Source organism: Tenrec ecaudatus, chromosome 2, assembly GCF_050624435.1.
Source record: "Tenrec ecaudatus isolate mTenEca1 chromosome 2, mTenEca1.hap1, whole genome shotgun sequence".
Classification (NCBI taxonomy): domain Eukaryota; kingdom Metazoa; phylum Chordata; class Mammalia; order Afrosoricida; family Tenrecidae; genus Tenrec; species Tenrec ecaudatus.
This window is the reverse complement of record NC_134531.1, coordinates 227,156,531-227,178,350: the sequence shown is the minus strand read 5'-3', so window position 1 is coordinate 227,178,350 and position 21,820 is coordinate 227,156,531. Positions and strand designations below refer to the sequence as shown.

The 21,820-nt window shown below is 40.7% G+C and overlaps 1 protein-coding gene across 6 annotated transcripts in view; it reads right to left on the bottom strand.

The window, feature by feature from the left end:
- GRIK1 (glutamate ionotropic receptor kainate type subunit 1) overlaps positions 1-21,820 on the bottom strand; it is a 546,361-nt gene that overhangs the window by 192,967 nt on the left and 331,574 nt on the right. For 4 of the 6 annotated variants that reach the window (XM_075543397.1, XM_075543399.1, XM_075543398.1 and 1 more), the window contains exons 2-3: positions 15,173-15,340; positions 11,380-11,637 (exon numbers count right to left, since the gene is read on the bottom strand). The exons of 1 other annotated variant lie outside the window; for it this stretch is intronic. In XM_075543397.1, the coding sequence (XP_075399512.1) occupies positions 11,380-11,637; positions 15,173-15,340 (426 nt within the window). The remainder of the gene's footprint in view (positions 1-11,379; positions 11,638-15,172; positions 15,341-21,820) is intronic. One more of the 6 variants, XM_075543401.1, reaches the window with a different exon arrangement.

Genomic DNA, 21,820 nt, shown 5'->3' with positions numbered 1-21,820 from the left:
GGGAAACTGACCCTGGACTTCTCAAAAAATATCTTGAAAGTTAAAGGCAGACTGAACTGTTTCAGACCAAAAATGACTAAAGAGACAAGACAACCAAGTCGGGGAGTGACCTACTCTGGAACCTAGAGAACAACACAATTTTCAGGACAATTGGCGACACTGGATTATGACTGATACACAGGGGGGTTTCGAATGTCCTTTGGAAAATGAAATGGAAATTTTCATGAACCTTTTGAAGCCTCCTCAACCTTGATAACAGGATTGTACACGTGTTTAATAGTCTGTATTTGATACTTGTCAGATGGATAAAGGGAACTCGGATGGTGTAAAGGAACCACACTTAGCTGCGAAGGGAAAGGTTGGCAGGCAAAATCCACCGATGTTTGTCAGAGAGCAAGATGCGAAAGGCTGCTTCTGCAAAGATTGTTGTGGCCATTAGGTGGGATCGAGTCCGTTACAGAGCAAAGCGAACCTGTGTACAACCGACTGAACTACTACCCGCTCCTGAGCCAGCCTTGCAATGGTTGCTATGTTTGAGCTCTTTGTTGCAGCTGCTGTGTCAATCCATTTCCTTAAGACCCTTCTCCCTTTTCAGTGCCCTCCCTCCATCGGCCCCCCCCCCCCACACACTTTACCAAGCATGTCCTTCTCCAGAGACGGGGCTCTCAGGATAATGTGCCCAAAGTATGTAAGACGAAGTCTTGTGCCAACACCACGGTTCAAATGCATTGATTTTTCTTTAGTCTTCCTTATTCAAAGACTAAATTTCACATGCATATTAGGTGATTGAACATACCATGGCTTGGATCAAGCACGCCTTAGTTTTCAAAGTAACATCCTTGAATTTCAATACTTTAAAGAGATCTTATAGTTTACCTAATACACTGTCCTTGTATTTCTTGACTGCTACTTTCATGAGCATTGACTGTGGATACAAGCAAGATGAGATCCTTGACAACTTCAATCTTTCCTCCTTTTAACATGATGCTACATATCGGTCCAGTTCTGAGTAATTTTGTTTTCTTTACATTGAGTTGTAATCCATAGAGAAGACTGTCATCCTTCATCTTCATCAGCAAGTGCTACAAGTCCTCTGGACTTTCAACAGTCAAGGTTGCCATCTGCATATGGCAGGTCATTAATAACTTTCTTCAAATCCTGATGCTGCCTTTCTTCGTGTAATACTGGAAAGAAGTCATTTTTCTTGTGTTTTATTGACTATTGCAAAGACATTTGACTGTATAGGTTATAGCAGACTATGGAGAACCTTGAGAAAAAGTGGAAATTCCAGAACTTTTATTGTGCTCCTGTGGGACCTGTATATGGATCAGGAGGCAGTTGTGGGAACAGAACAAGGGAATGCTCATGGCTTGAAATCAGGAAAGGTGTGTGTCAGGGTTGTATCTTCTTACTATACTTATTCTGGAAAGATAACAGCCCTGGAGTTCCTAGGGGACAGCCCTAATCTGCCTTATAGGATCAAGATCCTAAATCTATTTGATGGCCACAGGTAGCAATAATGTTAAAGTATTTGTTATCAGGAAACATGCTAATATACTGATATATAAAAAGCTATCCAGAACTTATTTTAAAATATTCTCAATAATATTGATATTGTTGTTTTGTTTTATATTGGGAAGATGGCAGAGCGCTAAAGCAAATGTGACAAAATAAGTGGTGCATCTAAGTGAAGCGTTGACAGGAGCTTACTTAGAATTTCATGCAGGGTCTCTCTGACTTCTCTTTCCAAACAGAAAAGCAAGGCATGCAGATATAAAATGTGATCCCATCTCAGCCTGCATGAACACAACAGGAAAAACACCTCTGCTTTGAGAAGTTCTTTAGCAGAAGGACTGCTAGCCACAAGGGCAGTGGTTCAAACCTTCTAGTCATCCCAAGTGAGAAAGATGAGGTTGGCTGCTCCTGTAGAGACGTTTCATCTTGCAAACCTTGCAGAGGGTCATGAGGAGTTGATGTGGATTCAGTGGCAGTCGGCTTTGTGATTAGGAAAAGGAGCCTATTTAGACAATGTTGGATGAGGCTTAGAATCTAGAATTTACTTTCAAAATTATTCCAATGGCTAGTTTCCAATGCTTGCTTTGCTCACCTGAGAAAGGACACAGAGAAGTTTGCTGATTTGCATGCGTGGCTTTACTCTGGGAGCAGGTGGAACATATGGAGGAGGATAAAAAAGAAGCTGCAATTTCCAGTGGGTGTTTAAAATTTCCCACGCTTTCTCCTTAAATAATCATAAACATCGCTACATGCATTGCCCCTCTTTATGGAATATGCCACACGCCTTATAAATAGCTCAATAAAGTTTAGAATGCATCTCTAAGGTGGATAGGTGTCAATGCTATTTTACAGTGAGGAAAGTGAGCCACAGTGAGGTTAATTGTTTGGATCAGTCCTAAAAATGAGTCACAGATGCCAGGAATTGGAAGGGACCTTCAAGGTCAACCTGCTACTTGCTGCATGTGCCCCCTCTGCGCAGTTTCTGCTCAGCACTCCATTTGGGAAAGTCTCCCTCCATTACAGCACACTCCATTCTGGACAGCTTTAGTCACATTTAATGAGCATCCGATAAAGAAAAGTACCTAGGTTTTCTTGAATCTTAAAGCAATTCCCAGCTCATTAAACCACATCAGTGGGTCTGACACCCTAAAAATGATTCTAATGAGCCCTTGGGACCCAACGATGAGATCACACATTTTAAATGTTAATTTCTTTTTCACTTGATTTTAGGGAAACATGCAAAATGGCATTTCAAAAAGTGTTGGTATATTCACAGATCCAAGTGTAATAAGATTCCTAAGGGGCTCGAAGTCTAACGTGTACCCCCTCCAGAGGGAGGGAAGACCAGTTATGAGAAACTGAAATGGGGAAAGGAGGAAATTACTTGGGGGAATGCAGTACTAGTAAGTGCAGATCTTCATAGAAGGAATTTTTCAAAAGCACAGCATTTGCAAGGATAGTTGGAGGTGTGCCCCCTGAAAGGTATTTTCCCTTGATTGGGAAGGACCTCGGATAAAAATCTAGTCAAAACATTCGAGATTAACTGTGTTGCAGTGAAGTCATTTTGGTCCTGAATTCTGGCTAAAATCCATGGTGGCTAAAAATAATATACCTGGGACGCAATAATGAATGATGGGTTTCTGAAAGAGCACTCTGAGAGTTGGAGTGAGGTGCTTGTCAGGGGCTGGGTGAGTGTATAACAAAGTTTAGGAAAGAGTAAACGGAGGGAACCGAGGGACAATAGTTTATTGTTAGGTTGGCACCGAGGGTCAAACACTGGACTAGCTCTTCGGGGGGAATTGTGGGAAGGCAGCATGGCTGGCGTGGACAGCAGTAAGGAAAGAGCTCTCGCCTTGGAAAGGGAAATGTTCCACTTATTTGTTCATTTGATAGTTACTGTGTACAGAATATTTTAAATTTTGGCCTGGTTAAAAGTATTAATTTTCGTTAAGTCCAAACTTTAGGTCTTTGTCAGGATTATTAGCGCTGGGTAATTGATTGGCTCTGTTTTCTTTGTTGGCTCTGTTGTCTATGGGGAAATGGAAGGAAAGAAAATAAGCACAACAAATCTAACCCACGATTTAAAATACAGCCTCGTTGGAGGTTTCTGCTGGCGTCCACCCTGCTAGGGTGCCCTCGTGGCTGGCAGAGCAGTGCTGTGCCATGCTCATGATTGCTTGGTTGCCTTGTATTGATCCATTGTGAACCATGCAATTTTTACTATCTGATATTTAGGAGGAGATCAGCAAGGCTTTCCTGTTAGTCTGTCTTAATCTGGGAACTCTGCCAGAACCTATTCAGCTTCTTAGCAACATGCAAATCTCAACTGCTAGATGGGTAGCAACTGCTCATAAGGCATATTGTCCAAGAGACTGACTCAGCTCTCCCTTCGAGCGCCAGTGGCTCATACAATCTAGTCATAGTCGCTAGCTTACTTCACACGAGGTCGTGGGAAACATTAGATGTGTTTATTAGCCACGTGCTCAGCACACAAACGTGTTGATATTTTTGCTACCTGCTATCACATAATTTCTGACTCAGGCCCCCAAGGCACAGCATGAAGAAACCCTGTCTAGTCTGCGCAGTCGTCACAATTGTTATGTTTGAGCTCCTTGTCGCCGTCACCGTGTCAGTTAATCTCCATGATAGTCTCCCTCTTTTTCACTTGGGCTTCACATTACCAAGCATGGTGTTGTTTTCCAGGGACTGGTCTCTCCTGATAATGTGCTCAAAGTGTCCAGACCACTTGAGATGAAGTCTCATTAACCTCATGTCTAAGGAACATCCAGCTTGTACTTTATCCAAGACGAGATGGTGTGTGCTTCTGGCAGTCTAAGGTGCTTTCGATGTTCTTCACCAACACCATAATTCAGATGCATCAGGTCTTATTCTGTCTGCTTTACTCATTGGGCAACTTTCGCATGCATTTGAGACAATCGAGAATACGATAGCTTGAGTTCGGCACACCTTAGTCCTCAAGTGGCCTCCGCACCCTTCAGTGCTTTCAATGAGCTTGTGTTTTTACACAGTGCCATGCATTAGTTGACATCTTGACAGCTGTTTCCATGAGCATTGACCACGGATCCACAATCCCTGACAACTTTCATCTTTTTTTCTGCTTATTGTGGCATTATTTATTATTCCAGTTACAAGGGTTTGAATTTTTCTTTACATTGTTATAATCCATTATAAAGGTTACAGTCTTTGACTGTCATCAGCAAGTATTCAAATATTCTTGGCATTTAGCAAGCAAGGTTATTTCATTTGCAGATTGTTAATAAGCCTTTCTCCAATCCTGATGCATGTTCTTCTTCATGTAGTCCAGCTTCTCTGATTATTTGGTCAGCATACAGATTGATTAAGTATGATGAAAGGATACAACCCTATATGCACCTTTTCTGATTTGAAACCAAGCAATCATGCCCTTAGTTTATTCAAAGGACTGCCTCTCAGTGCATGTACAGTGGCCAAATGAGCACAGTCAAGTGCTTCAGAATGCCCATTCTTCTCAATTTCATCCATAGTTTGTTATGATGAACACATATGAATGCTTTTTTATAGTAAGTGAAATACAAGTAAACATATTTTTCTGATATTCTCTGCTTTTAGCAAGAACCATTTGATGGCATCAATTCTATCCCTCCTGCCATATCGTCTTTTGGATCTGGCTTGACTTTCTCGCATTTCCCAGGTGATTAACTACTGCAACATTTTTTTTGAAAGATCTTCCCCCACATTTATTTTCAGGTGATAGCAATCATGTTTTCCAATAATTTCCACACCCAATTGTTCACTTTTCTTTAGAATAGGCACAATTATGAATCTCTTCCACTCAGTTTCCCAGGTAGCTGTCTTAGAAATTTCTTGGCATAAAGAAGGGAGTATTTTCTGTGCTTCATCATCTTGTTGAAACATTTCAGTAGGTATTCTGTAAATTCCTGGTGTGTTAGTCTGGGTAGACTAGAGAAACCAATCCATGGACACACATATGTATATAAGGGAGAGGTATATATACAAGAACAATTGAACATTGAGAAGACATCTCAGCCCATTCCAGATCAAGTCCTTAAATCTGATATTAGCCCATATTTCTGATATCAAACTCTAAAGTCCTCTTCAGATTCATGAATCACATGCAATGACACCGAATGCAGAAGATCACAGGCCAGTGGGTAGAAAGTCTTTGGATCCACTGTCATTGGAAACATCTCAGCACTGCCAAGAGTCTCTCTGTGGCTTCTCTGGCTTCCGAAGTCTGGTTACATCCATGTGGCTTGTCTTCTTCAATGTCTCCTAGGGAGTAGCAGAGAGAAAGAGGTGTCTTCGGCCTCCAAAGAGGAAGTTCCAGATTTCCCAGAATTCTCAGGAGAAGGTCATGCCCACACAGAAGTCTCATTGGCTATATCCAGATTGACAGTCTAGACGCCACTGCTACACTCTTAATCCTTAAATTGACACCAGATTAGGTGACTATCACACCTGGGGATACATTTTTCTCTAATGGCTTCAGTGCATTATGGACTTCTTTTTTCATGACCATTGATTCTTGATCTTGAAATAATTGTTGAATAAATCTTCAAATAATTGGTGGTTGACCAATTCTTGTTTTACAGTGATTCTGTGTATTCCTCCTATCTTCTTCTAATACTTTCTACATTGTTGAGTATTTAGCCCATGGGATTCTTATTGTAACTCGAGGATTGAACCTTTACTTCAATTCTTTCACTTGAAATATGTGAACATGTTCTTTCTTTTTCTCTTTTCAAGTCCATCCTTTCACTCAGACCAGAATGCTTACAGTGACTTTTTAATGCCACCCAATGTCACTTACCTGGCCTCTACTCCCTTAGGACATCAAACACGCTCTACATTCTAAATGTGTTTAGTTCAATTCTTCCTCTTCTGCCACTCTATCTTGGTCAAGACATCAATGTAAAGCCTGCCAATTACCTCCTGGGGCTGTATTGCTAAGACCTTTCCTTGTCTCATACTTTAAAGTGTATAACTTTCTGTGTTTTGACTAAGTTATGAAGCAGTTCCAAGGTTGAAACAGGTCTACCATTTTCTTCTATCAGAACTTGCAGAAGAAATAAACTTAGAATTTCTTGAATCAGCCTGATCTCTATCTTTGGCAAAAACAATGTCAGACTTTTCTGTACCAGCAACTTGATAACCAGCAACACTTTAAAATAGGGCCAAAAGGAGAGCACATGGTAAGATGCTTCACTGTAACCTACCTGCCTTTTCCATAATCCGCTCTACGATGCTGTCTGCCTGATAGCTAGGCTAGTGTCATACCATTCACCAGAGGCTTAATCCTGTGGGGACTGGTTTGCTTTTTATCTTCATTTAATTTTCACTCAAATGGTCATTTTGAGTGAACTATTTCTGGGTCTCCTTAGCTAGAGTTGCAAATCCTATTACTATCTCTCTCTCAAATACTCTTTGCTGCTTTATTTTTCTTCATAAGACTCATTCCCATCTAGCACACCAAAAGGAGAGATCTGTGCGTGCACTGGTGAAAGCACTTAACTACTAACAGAAAGGTCAGCAACACACCCACCATTAATGGTGGAAGAAAGGGGTGGAAACATGCCTGGGAACCCCATGGGCTATGGATCAGAATAAACTGGACAAAGCAGTATTTTGTTTTGCTTTGATTTTACTTTAGCATAAATTAACATAAAGATTTAAATATTTACTCATGTCCTTTGTTGATTAGCTATGTATATGGTGGCTGCTGAGGTTTTATGGGGTACGAAGTATTTTCCGCCTGTAGTAGATCCACAGCAATTAGAAAAATGCCATGATGCAAATGTCTATAGTCTATAAAACAAGAAACCTATCTATCTGTCATCTATCAATCAATAAATCCATCTTCTATATAGAAAAAATATTTATCGAAATGGTACATGCCATTGTTTCTCTGGATGTGTTTTTCAATTAGGTTCTGACCTTTTTCTTCATGTGAACATTTTCTAATCTTTCCTTGATTTACTTCTAGAAAGAGAAAACTTTTAAACACACCATATCCTTTACTGATGTATTATCTATAGATGCTTATCAATAGCTGCTTTCTCACAACCACAGCAGAGTTGATGGAGATTATTGCCTGTACAGTCTGAACTACGTACTTTCAAACTGTATTCTGAAAAAGTTTGCTGAGCCTTGTTCTACAGAATTGGCTGAGGCTACATTTCAGTGCCACTGGCATGGAAAGAGCAAATACTGCTGGCTAAACTCCAAACTACGTTTGGCACTCAGCCTGGATGGCAGCCAGGCTTTCACCGGGGGTCTAATGGAACACAGTGGATGACCAATGGACAGCAAGTTCTAGGTGCCGGAGGTGACTTCTAACAGATAGCATCCAAGAGAAATGGGTATCTGGAGGCAAGAACACCTAGGGAAGAGAGAGATTTGACCAGACAACACTTCTCGACATGTAAGGACTTCTCTGGAATCTTTCACATTTTCACTTCTAGCCAAATTCTGCCTGGTAGTATTTAGTGAATTGAATTTTGTCCTTAGAGACTTGCAGGAGGCTCCCGTTGACTTCATTGGGAGTAATGGGCCATTTGATCCCACGGCATCTGTGCTGGCTCCAGGCTATTTAGCAAACTCCCAAACAAATCCCAGTAAAGTGCTCTTTAATGGATACTTATCTGGGGCAGGGGGCTCGTGCTAAGCACACCTAAGTCCATTTTTTCCTGCAGGTTTAGTAAGTTTTCTCTTTTTTTATGGCTTGAAATTACTACTACTGGGAACCCTGAGTGAAGCAGTATTAAGCCCAGCCAAAGTCACAGGATGCCTACTTTATTGATCTCACTTGACCCGTTTACTCTCTGGGTTCCAATTTAATGACTCAATTGATTATTCATTTACATTTTCAATGTCTTTGTGGGAAATCATTTTACATGCGTCATCTCTAACTTAGCCCCAATCCAACATCCAAACTCATTTTAGAATTTTCATTGCGGCATACATTTCTGGAGCAATTGTGCGCAGGTGAGCATCAGGGGATGCAAAGGCACATTGGAGTTAATCTGTAGAGAGGACAGAGTGATAGTTTGATTTTTCTCTTGTTTCAAATGGCCAGTACTTCTGGTGGCTCCTCTGAAATCAGGAGGGTCTTTAGGACATTGTCAGATTAGAGAATTTGAAATTTGTCTAAACAGAATTTGAATCCTATCACAGTAATGCCACACCTTCAGCTGAACCTTTTTTCAAATTAGGTATTTTTCTTTAATCAAATGAAGCTTCAAAATCTTTTACTGATTTGCTTTTCTTTCCGTTGACTCGGCTTTGTTACCAATGGCAGAACTTGTGAGAGAAAATGTTGTCAGAGATCATCAGGCAGACTTCAAACTACTCTTGAGTTGATTCCCACTCAGGGAGACGCTGTCAGGCAGAGTCGAACTGCTCCTGTGAATTTCTGAGACTGCACTTCTTTTAGAGCCTTCCATCCTCAAAGTGGCTGGTGGGCTTCGACCTCTAACCTTGTGGTTGACTGTCACCAGTAGAGACCAAGAAAGGCCATGGTTTTATTAGCTCATAGCGACAATCTATTTAACAAAGGTAGGCAACATGGAAGATCTAACTATTGATACACCTAAAACATCATGTTCTATCTCCAGGCTCTTTGTGTGGGCTGTGGGGCTGAGCTGATAACATATTGTCTTCTTTCACAGCAAGTAGATCAAGTTCTAAAAATATGACTGCTTTTGCATTATTCTTTCAGGATGACTAGTTTAACCAGAATATTCGCCTACCTTCACTTCTTTCTAAAACGAGACGATGTATAAGAAGATACATAAATGCATATTTTCAACCGTAACATTAACTTTGTTTGACAGCATAAAACAGGATCAGAGCTAAATGCTAAATAGAAGAGGCTTACTATCATCCCTTTGGGAATAGTAAGTGCTAGGGGTTTAGTGACGGAGCCATGAAAATTGAAATAGCATTAAAAGTTTGAAAGCACTAGCTGGTACCGAAAGTTTCCAGTCATATAAGCAAAGGTGGCCCTGTGGGTCAGGTGTGGGGCTGCTAACCTCACGGTAAGTGGTTTGCACCCACTGGCAGGTCCATGAGGGAGAAGAGGAGACTATTTGCTCCTGTGAAGATTGACAATGCCTCAGAAACCCTCATAGGGCCATTATGATAGCAATGGATTTGCTTTGGTGTTTGGTATCATCAAATCTAGGGAATAAAAAGGGTCAGGGGGTAGGGTTACCATGAATCAGTCTTGATACCATAACACATTTTGTTTGTTTGTTCAGAGAAAGAAACTAACTTCCAATATTGAAGATAAAATGTTCAGAAGGTCAATCGCAGTATTTCTTCAAGATGAAATACTAAACACTTTCTATATGCCAGACAGTAGGTCATGAAGACAATATAAAATTCTAATTTTTAGCAAATGATCATAATCATATAAAAAGATGATTGAGATATAATGTGGTACAGTGTTTATGCTTGAAAATGATGTTTGAACCCTGTAGTCATGTCAGCTTTGAAGTAAATGACCCTGCAGAATAATTGACACACCTCAGATGATCTTCTAAAGCAGTGGTTCTCAACCCGTGGGCCGTGGCCCCTGAGGGTCCAACGACCCTTTCACAGGAGTGGCTATATTCATAACAGTAGCAAAATTACAGTTATGAAGTAGCAACAAAAATATGTTTCTGGTTGGGGGGCCACCACACCATGAGGAACTGTCGAAAGGGTCACAGTATTAGGAAGATAGAGAACTGCTCTTCTAAAGTGAAGCGGCATCTTCAGAAAAGGACCTTAGCTGGGGAGACCCTGAGAGTCATAGAGCAAAATAGTGAGTTCTTCATTCTGCCTGATGGGAGGGTATTGGAGCTCTAGAGGGGCTGAGTCTGGAGGAAGGGAGATGAAAATATAGCGTATGATTAGACGGTGAAGGACTTCAATTAGAAGGGTATGCCAGGAATGGCATAAGCTAAACTGAAGCTTGACCATTCAAATTCTCCCAAAGATGCCTGACAATACAGTTCTGAAAGATAAACTTTTGGAAATCCTATAGAGCACAGTTCTGACACATATGCGATTGCATTCACAGAGTCCATAGAAACTGGCTTTGCAGATTTGACTCTAGATTTTGTTATGTGGACAATAGAGAGTCACTGGTAGACTTTAAACTGAAAAGAAAGGGAGATGAATTCTAGCCAATCCTAACATGCTGTACTAAAATTCAGGCAAGAGGAGGAGCCAGGAAAATAAATTTCATAGGGGAAAGGCCAACAAATTAAGAGAAGCCAGAGGAAATGTCTAGTGGAGCCAGACATTGAACAGCCCAAACAAACAGGCGCAACAGTGCACAGTCTACGAAGGGCTCATCAGCACACCTTCTTAGCCCCTTTCATGAAGCCGTATTTTATTGATGCAACTTCTAACTAAAGGCCTCTTCTTTAATCTACTTACACTTTTCTAGGCCTTTCAATAGCTACTAACCAAGTTGGAATTGAATTTCATGGTAATTTTCAAACTTTTCCTGAATTGTTAAGGAAGGGAATTGTGGCCACACTCTTAATAGCGTTGGCTAAATGGAATGACATCTTTTGTATATTTTTTAGGTTGCAACATATATCAACATGATGAACTTTCTTTTTTAAAATCTCGCTAAGTTTGATGATGAAAGGATCATTAAGAAGGGTCAACCACACATGAGACATGCACCTTAGCTACCTATGGCATATTCCAACCTTTTTTTAGGAAACAATAGAAGAGAATATATTTCAAAGCTCCACACGTGATGATCTTAATGCCCATACAACACCTTGGCTCCCTTTGTTCAAACTGAGCATGTGTAGATGAGGTTCTATGCTTTGTGGGTCATACCTGTGCTGTCTTCATACACCACAGTCACGGTCTTCCAGTTGTAATAGAGCACCAGGTCCAGGACTGCCCTGCTGATAGCCGCATAGTCTGGGTAGAGGTTGATGTAAAACAAATCCTTATTGTCCACCGAAGGGTGTTTCCAGCGGGTCTGGATGTGTGGAACTTCAAGAGCATTGCAAATAGACTGCACAGCACTGACGGAGGAACTATGTGAAGGCCCAAACAGAGCCGCCACACCAAGAGCCAGCTGGTCACACGCTAAAAGTTAAGGACAAGGAGGGGATGAAGGGCAAGGGAAGAGAAGAAAGACAAGAGAGGAACTCTGTGAGTCTGATTGTCCTTTCACAATTTCTCTTTTTAGTCACTATTGAAAAGTTTCCTCCCATTCCTCATATCGATGTTGAAGAAATATACTTGGTCCAATTTCCAGTACTGCTGAGATGCTAAGCTACTGATAGATGCAAATGCAGAACTGATTAGCAATCCATCATAGGACTAACTCCCTGGTCTCACTTCATTACTTTTAATCGGATGGACTCGATATCCCTTGCTTAGTGTGGTCTTAGCCAGGAGTACTCAGAACTACTCCCTATGCCATTTATTTGCCAAATAAAAGCCGGATAAATTAAGCTCTGTCATCTGGCAGGGCAGCCATTATGTTATAGAATCCAGGAGAACAACCTTCTGGGTGACAGCAAAGTGGTTTAGCTCCTGCTTCCTAAAACGCTAAAAGGAGTTCCAGGTTAGTGAAAAGAAGCACTGCTAATGAATGTTCATCAGTGGTACTGATACCGAATTAATTGCGGAATAATGGCATAGCATTGCTTAAAGGGACCATAGGAGAGCTTGGCTGCGGTCCACTCCTTACGCAGATATTGGAGTGAGTGGTGACCACTGGGAAGTGGCACACAAGAATGCGAGCTCAGGAACCTTAGCTATAGATCAGGTCTCCATCTCAGTAGTGGCCAATATTTTGCCTAACAAAATTAAGTTGCTGTGTATTTAAAAATCGATTTATAGATTTGTATATGTATTTTACCCCCTAGAAGAGTAATATTTTCTGGTGGAATTTAGCTTTCATAAAAGTGTAAGAAAAGGAAGAAATCATTGTCATTTCATAATTCTATGATAGTGCCTACTTATAATTAGATGTTTCACTCTAAGTTTTTAAAACTGGAATTATTATATAGATATAATTTGAAAAATTGTTTCCTCACCTAACATACTAACATGTGCTTATCCAAATCATTTCAAACTCTTCAAATATGTTTTAGTCTCTGTAGAATAGTCCATTCCATGAATATGTTATCATCCATCTAACTATACCTGTGATATTGGGCATGTTAGTTTCTTCTGAGTTTTGACTGTTATAAATAACAGCATAGCCCTATTACTAACATGTTCATTTCTGTGTTTTCCTTAACATCTTAGATAACTTTTTGAGAGAAGATCCTCAGGATTTGAATTGCTAGATATTAGTAAAGGGAACTGATATTTTTAAGTTTTTTGACACAGACTGCCAAATTCTTTTCCAGAGTGTTTGAGACAGTTTCTCCTCCCAGTCATGGAATATAGTGCCTAAACGTCATATGCTGGCAGGCATTAAGTATAAATCAAAACTGATTCTCAAATTTTAATTTTAAGGCTATTTTAAAGTCATTTGGATCTGCTGTGAGATAGTAATCAAATATCAAAGTTAAGTAGCAACTAAAGTCATAAACAAAATTATGTTAATTTTTATGACTATGCCATTCTATATTTTTAAAAAAGCTATATGGTTTTGTAAAAATTATATGATTTGGGTAAGAGAGTAATTAATAGCTAACACTTTGATATCAATAATCTAAAGATCAGTGAACAGCAAATAGCAACTTTCACTTTCCAAGGACACTTTCTGGTAGTGTGCAGCATGCCAATATGAGGTATTGAAAGGCATGCTTTGCTACAGAAGTGCCTCAGGGTAAATTGCCATTTTCCTAGGAACTTCATTTTCTAGATGTGTTTCCACTGGTTGGCAAGAAAACAAATGAGATCAGGAGAGTCTGTGCACTGCCACTTCAGCAGGCATGAGCAATGGATTGAGATTCCTGCTAATATTTAGCTCTGGGATGCTAATATTCCTTGACAGGAAATCAATCCTCTGGAATTCGGTTTGCCAGCAAATGACCAGTTTTAAGAAGATTTCGGGGTGTTTAATTTACAATTATGGCAGATAATTCAGTTCAAAAGAAAGCTTTCAAATCAGATGGAGGTGGAAGTATCAGTGTGTGTGTGTGTGTGTGTGTGTGTGTGTGTGTGTGTGTGTGAGAGAGAGAGAGAGAGAGAGAGAGAGAGAGAGAGAGAGTGAGAGAGAGAGAGAGAGAGAGAGAGAGAAAGAACTTACCGCACAGAGATATAGTATGTGAACACACCTTGTACACTCAAAGTGCAATATAAATATAAAGCTTTATTACTTGTTCACAGACAACTCTGACCTGTGCCCAATATCATCAACTAGACCCATATCAAAAAATATAAAAAGCGAGAGAGAGACTATATTCTTAAAACTAACTTCATGTTTCTGGCAGGAAAAAAATCATTATATTTACTGACTCTTCTGTGCTCCTAGGATGAGGAGTTTTGCTTCTGTTTGTACATGACACTTGGATTCATGTATATGGGTGTACTAGGTGAACGCACCTTCAATAGGCTCATTCTATATGGAAATATCAATGTGTATTTAGCTGCTTGTAAATCTATTCAGCTGACGGGTATGTTTTCAGTGAGCATGTCTTTCCTTTGTGAAAGAGCTAGACCCCAAAACCTGGGATTATTGAGTGAATTCTGTCTCAAAGGTGACTCTATCGAACAGAGTAGAAACTGCCTCATCAAGGTTCCAAGGCCCATTGTCACATCTTTACTCCTACAAGCTGATTCTGGGTTTAGATGGCTGACTTCTGGTGAGCCGTCTGAGGCCTATGCACCACACCGCCATGGCTCCTTCGTGGAGGGAAGAGGCCCTCTCTTTCTCAGCTCAAGAGCAGCCTTTGTTTTTCACGCAAACACCTGCACAGGAGGCTCAACAGATCCCTGTAAGCTGCCAAGCTTCAACTATATTGAATGTGATTATGCCTCAAAGATTGGTTCTAGAAGTGTCTGAGGGATGTCTACTCTAGGCCCACAATTCCCAATGAAGTTTCTCGTGAGAGAAGCCTTACAGCCTCATATAAATTAGATTACTTTTCAGGCAACTTGTCTTCTGTTCAGAAGAAAAGGAAAAATGAATGCAAAGATTTAATCTCACAGATGAAACTTCACATTTCTATAATCTTGCCCAAAGCAATACAAAATAAATAAAAGGAAGGAAAGGTTGGGAAGATGTTATTTAAATGCAGTCCTTTGCAAGCTGTTAAAATTCCATGTGTAAGTTACGAGTGTCCTGGGTATTTCCACGTGCCAGGTGGCTTTGACCTTCCACAAAGTTTAATTCGACTGCACTATATAATTTCATGGTGGTATCTCAGCTTCGGGAAGTAAAGACAGATCAGGCTTGACATTTTCCATTCACAGCTGAACCAGTTAATCATAGAGTAGAGGGCACTGAAGGGTAAGCTAAGCAGAAAGGCCCAGAAACCAGTGCTGGCAACATCCATTAGGTTAGTTCAGATTGCACCGGTCAGTGACATGGAGGACGGAGATTTCCCGCAACCCATTTATGAAGGGATCGACGAAGAAATAGGACAAGTAGCAAAAAGGTGACTTGTAGAGTAGACATGTCACCCAAAGAAGCCTTTAAAAGCGTGAAAATAGTTACCTCTCCGTGAGGCTTCAAAACTATCGAAAAGGTTAATTTTCTGGATGTCATAAGTTAATGTGACGTTAGGCAGCAGGGTTCGGTTTCGGTTAATGTTGGTGACTGCAAACTTGAAAGCTAATTCTTCAACAGTAACAGGCTCATTTTCCATAGTTTCAAAAATCCCTCCTGCAGAAGCGAAAGAAATGCATGGAAAGCATTAGTTACATGATTCACTTTTTCTTTAACTTAAGAAGAAAATGAACTGTACAAACTATAGACTCCAAACCATAAATATTTGCATAAGAAAGATCAGAGCAGATCCCCAAGCCCATGTTCAAAGTTAAGTTTCTCATTAAGGGTCACATGAAGATAAATAGGTTTAACTGTGAATATATATATATATATATATATATATATCAGAACCCATGTAGATTGCATAAGCCTTTCAGATAGCAAGTATGTTCTAAATATGGAGTGCCATGTGAAGTATAACTGATAAAGCAGTCAAGAGAGATAGTTCTTCAGTTTAGACATAAATCACGTTGTGCTCTATCTAAACTCAATTTGAGCTGTATTGTAGTAACTGATTGCCATCAAGTTGGTTCTGACCCAGACTGATCCTTTAAGACAGACTTAAACTACAGTATAAGATGTCCGAGGTGGTAATTGTGACGGAAGCAGACTGTCACATGTGTCTCCCACTGAGAGGCTGGTGGGCTTGAACTGCAGACCTTTCAGTTAGCAGTTGACAGCTTATTCATTAGGTCACCTGCTCTATCCAGGTAGGACCATTCCAATTAGAAGGCAGAACTTTGCTATTAAGAAACACATTCTTGACTCTGGTCTAGAGGAAGCATGCATGCAGAGTGGGGTCAGAACAAGGTGGGATGTAGAGATGTTTAGGTTTCTCAGAAAATATACGTTTTGTGCTTATTGACGTAAAAATCTGGGTTGTAGCCTTGTATTTTCCAAAGTGGATGGGCAGATTCAAAGAATTAAAAAAAAATTCTGCCACAGAGCAAACTTGCATCCTGTCCCTAGAGTAAAAAATATATTCCTCTACTAAGCAAAACATACACACACCTCCTCTCTAAGATCTTAAACATCCAGGCTCTCAACACAATCAACCATAATGAATATTAAGACTTAAAGTCCTCATCATAAAATTTGGCTCTGACTTGGCTTGAGGCATTGATGACTGATGGAAACAATGTAAACATTATTCCCTGTATGTTCTTCATGTTCTCAGAGCGGCAGCAGCCTTGTCAATATATACAGGGCAAACAGGAGAAGCCCGCTTGACTGGCCTCCGTTTAACCTACACTTTGCTTGACGAGTGTTCCTCATTACCTTTGAAAATACTGACACCCTTGGAATCACGGAGCCTTGTTGCTAGCAGGCTCCGGTTCCACTGTTCTCACCATTGAGACAGTCTGTACCAAAGGCAAGTTCCAGTGGTTTGTTTTATTTCCCCTCTAAACTTGTCTGTCAGATTCCTTCGCAAGTGCTTTAACTTCTCCCTTCATAAGCAGGGAGAACATTAAAAGGAAGAAAACCTTAGGGTGGAATTTTAAAAATGACCACTAATTCATTATTACATACATTCTATGTTCTTAGAAATTTTGTTGACAGAACATTATTCCAAGAAATGATCTTTACAGGTACACCTGTGAGGGTAAGGGGACCTAGTGCCATAGTGCTTGGACATTGCACTATTAACTTCCAGGTCAGTAGAAGAAAACCCAGGCTCTCTACTCATATAAGGATTGGAAACCCACAGGGGCAGTTCTACCCAGTCCTATAATTCGCTATGAGTCAGTATCTATGTCAGTGAGTGTGATTTAGTTGTACATGAGTGTACTTGGAAAAGTACAATGCATTGCAGAATCGCTGCTCTTATGATTCCAGCTCCTGCACGCACGGGCCTATTCCAAACAAAACATTTAAAGATGCCTCTGTGAGCAGTGGATGCATAGCTGCAGACAAGTTCTCTCACGAATGCATTGGCCTCTGTTTCTTTTCTTTTCCTCCCAACAGTTCTATGCACAAGTCACATAATTCAGTAGTTCAATCACATGAAGAAGAGTTGTACAATCACCAGCACAATCATTTTTAGGACATTTTCTCCATGCTTGTACTCATCTTTCTTAACTCCCCATTTTCTCCCAAACTCTCCTGCCATACCCTGAAGGAATCATCAACCCAGTTACTGTCTCTATAGATTGACCTATTCTGGAGTTCACACACAGAAAAAATATTTAAAAACAAACAAAACCCTAAAGAAATAACAGTGAAACAGATTTAAAACCTCAATAGAAAAGGAAGCAGAAACTATTAAGGACTAGAACAAATTTAAATGGAAACTAGAACAAATTTAGATGGATCAGAGGGAAGACCAGATGATAGGGTGCTAAATTTTAACCTAACTCAATTTGCAACGTGCTCCGCATGATAGCAAGCCTGTTTGCATCCCTGTTCCATAGTCAAAGGGGACTCCCCGCGGGTTAATCCACATGTGTTTCTCTTTCACTTCTTTTACTTTTATTTAACTGAAACAACTTTAAAATGTGATCTGGCTACATCTGTCATTATCAAATTTACAATGTTCTTTGCCTGAAAACAGGGCTCTTCAATTCCTTCACCTATGATCAGAGAGGATTCACGGGAGGCTTAATCCACTTGGGGATTCTACTAATGGATTTGGGCTTCCACTGTCATCCATAGCCTTCTGCAAACCAGGTGTTCACAAATACGTTTGATGACATTCCCTCCTTTATATTTGGATTTTATTATTTACAATCCTTGTATCACACAGGCTAGTGCACTTCTTCCATATGGTCTTAGTTGATGCCTCACTGAGATGGCTGCTTGTTTTAAGACGTCTTTAAAATGCAGATGCTATTCTTTCTGATAGCTGGGAAGCATCTAGTTTCTTCACCATATTTTTCTATGTCTTTGTTTCTTTCGGACACCTAAAAATTAAAAAAATAATTAAAAGGTGTGGTATTTACATAATCTGTTGTCAATTTGAGACTTAAGAGTGAAGGGGTAGAATTTAGCCTGTCAATCAGGTTGCAGCTTGATGACCCCACTTGGAGGTGCTGAGGAGATAAATAGCTCACTGGAGGCAGGACACACACTCACTCCCTGGCAAGACACATGGAGCTATGTTGGAGTCCTAGAACTGAAGGAGCCACATGGAGACCACTCCAGAATTGAGATGCCATAGATCCACAAGACTTTCCACCCACGGGTCTATGATCTTACTGCATTTAGCATTATTCCATGTGTTTCATGAGTCTAAAGAATTTATAGATTGGTACAGGACATATGGGTTAATATCGGATTTATGGACTTGATCTGGACTGGGCTGGGTTGATTGCTCTTGATATGAAGCTCTTTTTTATACACATATGAGTGTCTATGAATTTGTTTCTCTAGTCTACCCAGACTAACACAAGTGTTAAAACCAAAATAGTGGCTTCTGAGGGAATGTTCTGGGTAAGTTAAATTCAAGGCAGACACGTCTATGTAGATGGTATGGCCACTGTTTTTTAGGAATCCTGTGACAGAGATCCTGTGGCTGAGCCAAGATTCTCAGTGGTATGGCAGTTAATACCTAGTAATCCCCCATGGCAGTCAATGGGAAAGCTTTTGCTCTAGTCTGAGTGTGGATCCTCCATCTGTTTGTCAACCTACAGTTCTGCAGACTTGCGCTAACAGCATGCTGTATTCTGATCAATCTTGGGAGCCACCAGAAGCTTGCCATCAGATCTGCTGACTTTTAATTCATTTGCTTCTCCAGTTACAAGCTTGATCTGCAGCTACCAACCAGCTGTGCTCCTCTAGATCTTGGCTTGTTAACCTTGAAGCTTTGCTAGTCAGAAGAAGCCTCCAGTTTAACATCTAACCAACAAACTTATAATCTGCCTAGATGCAGACTGACCTACTTCTACAATCATGTCAGCCATTTCCTTGATAAAAATTTCTCTTAAGTATGTACATTAAGTGTCCCTGGTTTTGCTTCTCTAGAGAACCTAGTGGAATAATCTTGATAGATTTTCTCAAAATTCATAGATGACTACAGGGGCTTATTATTGACGTTTTTAGAAAACTGCACCAGTTAGGAAAGGGCTAAGGAAATGGTACCAAGGAATTTCCCTCATCACAACAATATACCTGCTCATCCTTCAAGAGTACCAAGGGCCGTCCTATAGGGATTTTATTGGGAATTCTATTCCAACCACAGTACAGCCCTGATCTTGCCCCTTCAGGCTACCTTTTATTTGTTAAACTCAAATAACATAAAAATTTCAAATAGCATTTAAGAATTTCAGTCCCACAAGGATGCCTTTTTTTAAAAAAACAAAACAAAACAAAAAACACCCAAAGAATGGACCTTAGATTTGAAGACACAAAACAAGTGTATTACTGAGGGAACTTGCCTGCAGCCATCTTCTGATCTTTTAGATATGTTTGAACATGTTTGTTTTGGACTGGTTGTATGAACTTGAACCTTCATAGCAACAGTGATACTTTCTGACTTAAACACATACTCAGACACACACTACAAAAAATAACCCAACTCACTGCCATCAAGGTGATTGGGACTCAGAGTTACCTTGTAGAACTCCCCTGGTAGGTTTCTAAGATGCAGTTGCTCTTGTATATAAATCTGTTTGTTCCACTATCATTCCTCTAGTTCCTAAATGCTTCCCTGCCCCCCACTATCATAATCCTAATTCTACCTTGCAAGACTGGCTAGACCAGAGGTTGTACACTGGTGTTGATAGGAACTGGAAACACAGGGAATCCAGGGCGGATGATACCGTCAGGACCAGGGGTGTGAGTGGCGAGACTGGGAGGGTGGAAGGAGAGTGGGTTGGAAAGAGGGAACCAATTACAAGGATCTACATGTGACCTCCTACCTGGGGGACAGACAACAGAAAAGTGGGTGAAGGAAGATGTCGGACTGGGCAAGATATGACAAAATAATAATTTATAAATTATCAAGGGCTCATGAGGGAGGGGGGACTGGGGAGGGTGGGGAAAAAAGAGGACCTGATGCAAAGGGCTTAAGTGGAGAGCAAATGTTTTGAAAATGATGAGGGTAATGAATGTACAGATGTGCTTTACACAGTTGATGTATGTATGGATTGTGATAAGAGTTGTATGATCCTCTAATAAAACGTTTTTAAAAATCACTTTGTTATATACATATGCGGGCTCATGGATTTGTTTCTGTAGTCTACCTAGACTAACACAGTCTCTAAGGGACTAGAAAGCTGGCAATTTCCAACTGCTCACCTTGTGGTTGGCAGCCCAATTTGTAACACCACGTTTCCAAGGCTCCTATAAACATACACATTGTCACCTCGTTCAACTCATAGGACTAGGAATTGCTCTGTAGGGTTTCCTTGACTCTAGTCTATTTTTCACATTTAAAAGAGACATTTATTCAGTGCCGTGATCAGACTATTACAGTCAGCAATCAACAACATGGGTACAAAAAGAAAGAAACTGCATTGAAACCCTTTGTTGGAATCCACACCATCCACAGAACAGAAACTAAAATAACCCGTTACACAATTAGTCACAAATACAATCCTCAAGCCCATACACATAAGCTTCGTCCAAAAAATGTCTTCTTTCTAGCATCTACACTCTGCCACCACTGTGCTTGGCTGAGTTACAAATCTGTTGTAACCTGTAGCTTCCCTGTCACTTCTCTGACTCTCCTCTCCTGCTAACCTTTGTTTCCTGGGTTGTCATTAAAATCTTCTGCCACTGCCATACCTACTGCTATCGCTTGAACCACCATAGCCAAGTTGGTTTTGTGGTTTGGCAAATTATTGACCTTCACCACCATAAGGGTCAGACCTTGTACATCTAAAGTCTCCTCCCTTCATCAGTCCAAAATTAGAAGACTGGTAATTGCCCAAATCATTGTAAGCTGCCACCGCCTCCAAAATTGTTTCCATTATTACCAAATCCAACATAACCATCCCCACTGCTGCCATATCCACTGCCGTCAAAGCCAAAACGTCCACTGGTTTCTGCCCCAACCAAAGTTGTCATTCCCACCCAAACCAGCTCCGCTGCTGATAGCGACGTTTCCAGAACCACTTCATCTTCTTTGGCTGGAAGAGGCACTGGTCATCTCTAATTTCCACAGGGCTTTCCTTACGCCATACTTATGGCCATGCACAGCGTAGTATTTCTGAATGATGATCCTATCTATGGAGTCATGGTCAGGAAACGTCACAAAAGCAAATCTCCTTCTTCTTGCACTGACTCAATCAGTCATGGTGCCCATTACTTAAAGTTTCTCATCTTGCTCCCAATAATCTTGTAGGTGGTGCTCTTCAGTGCCTTCTTTGATGCCACTGATGGTATTTTCCACCACTAAATGGGCTCTCCTCCTGGAGGGCTTTCTTCTGAGGCAACTCTCTCATTCCACAACTCTCCCATCTACCTTGTGTGGCCTTGATTTTACGGCTGCATCTGCCACCTCCAGCAGAGTAAGCGACAAGCTCAAAGCCTCTGGAGAGCTCAGTGCTTGGATCGCATTGACACACAGCTTGGACTGTCCCCCACTGCTCAGAATGGCTCTGCAGCCTCTTATCTGTTGTTTCACAGCTCAGCCTTCTGAGCAACACTTTCTGC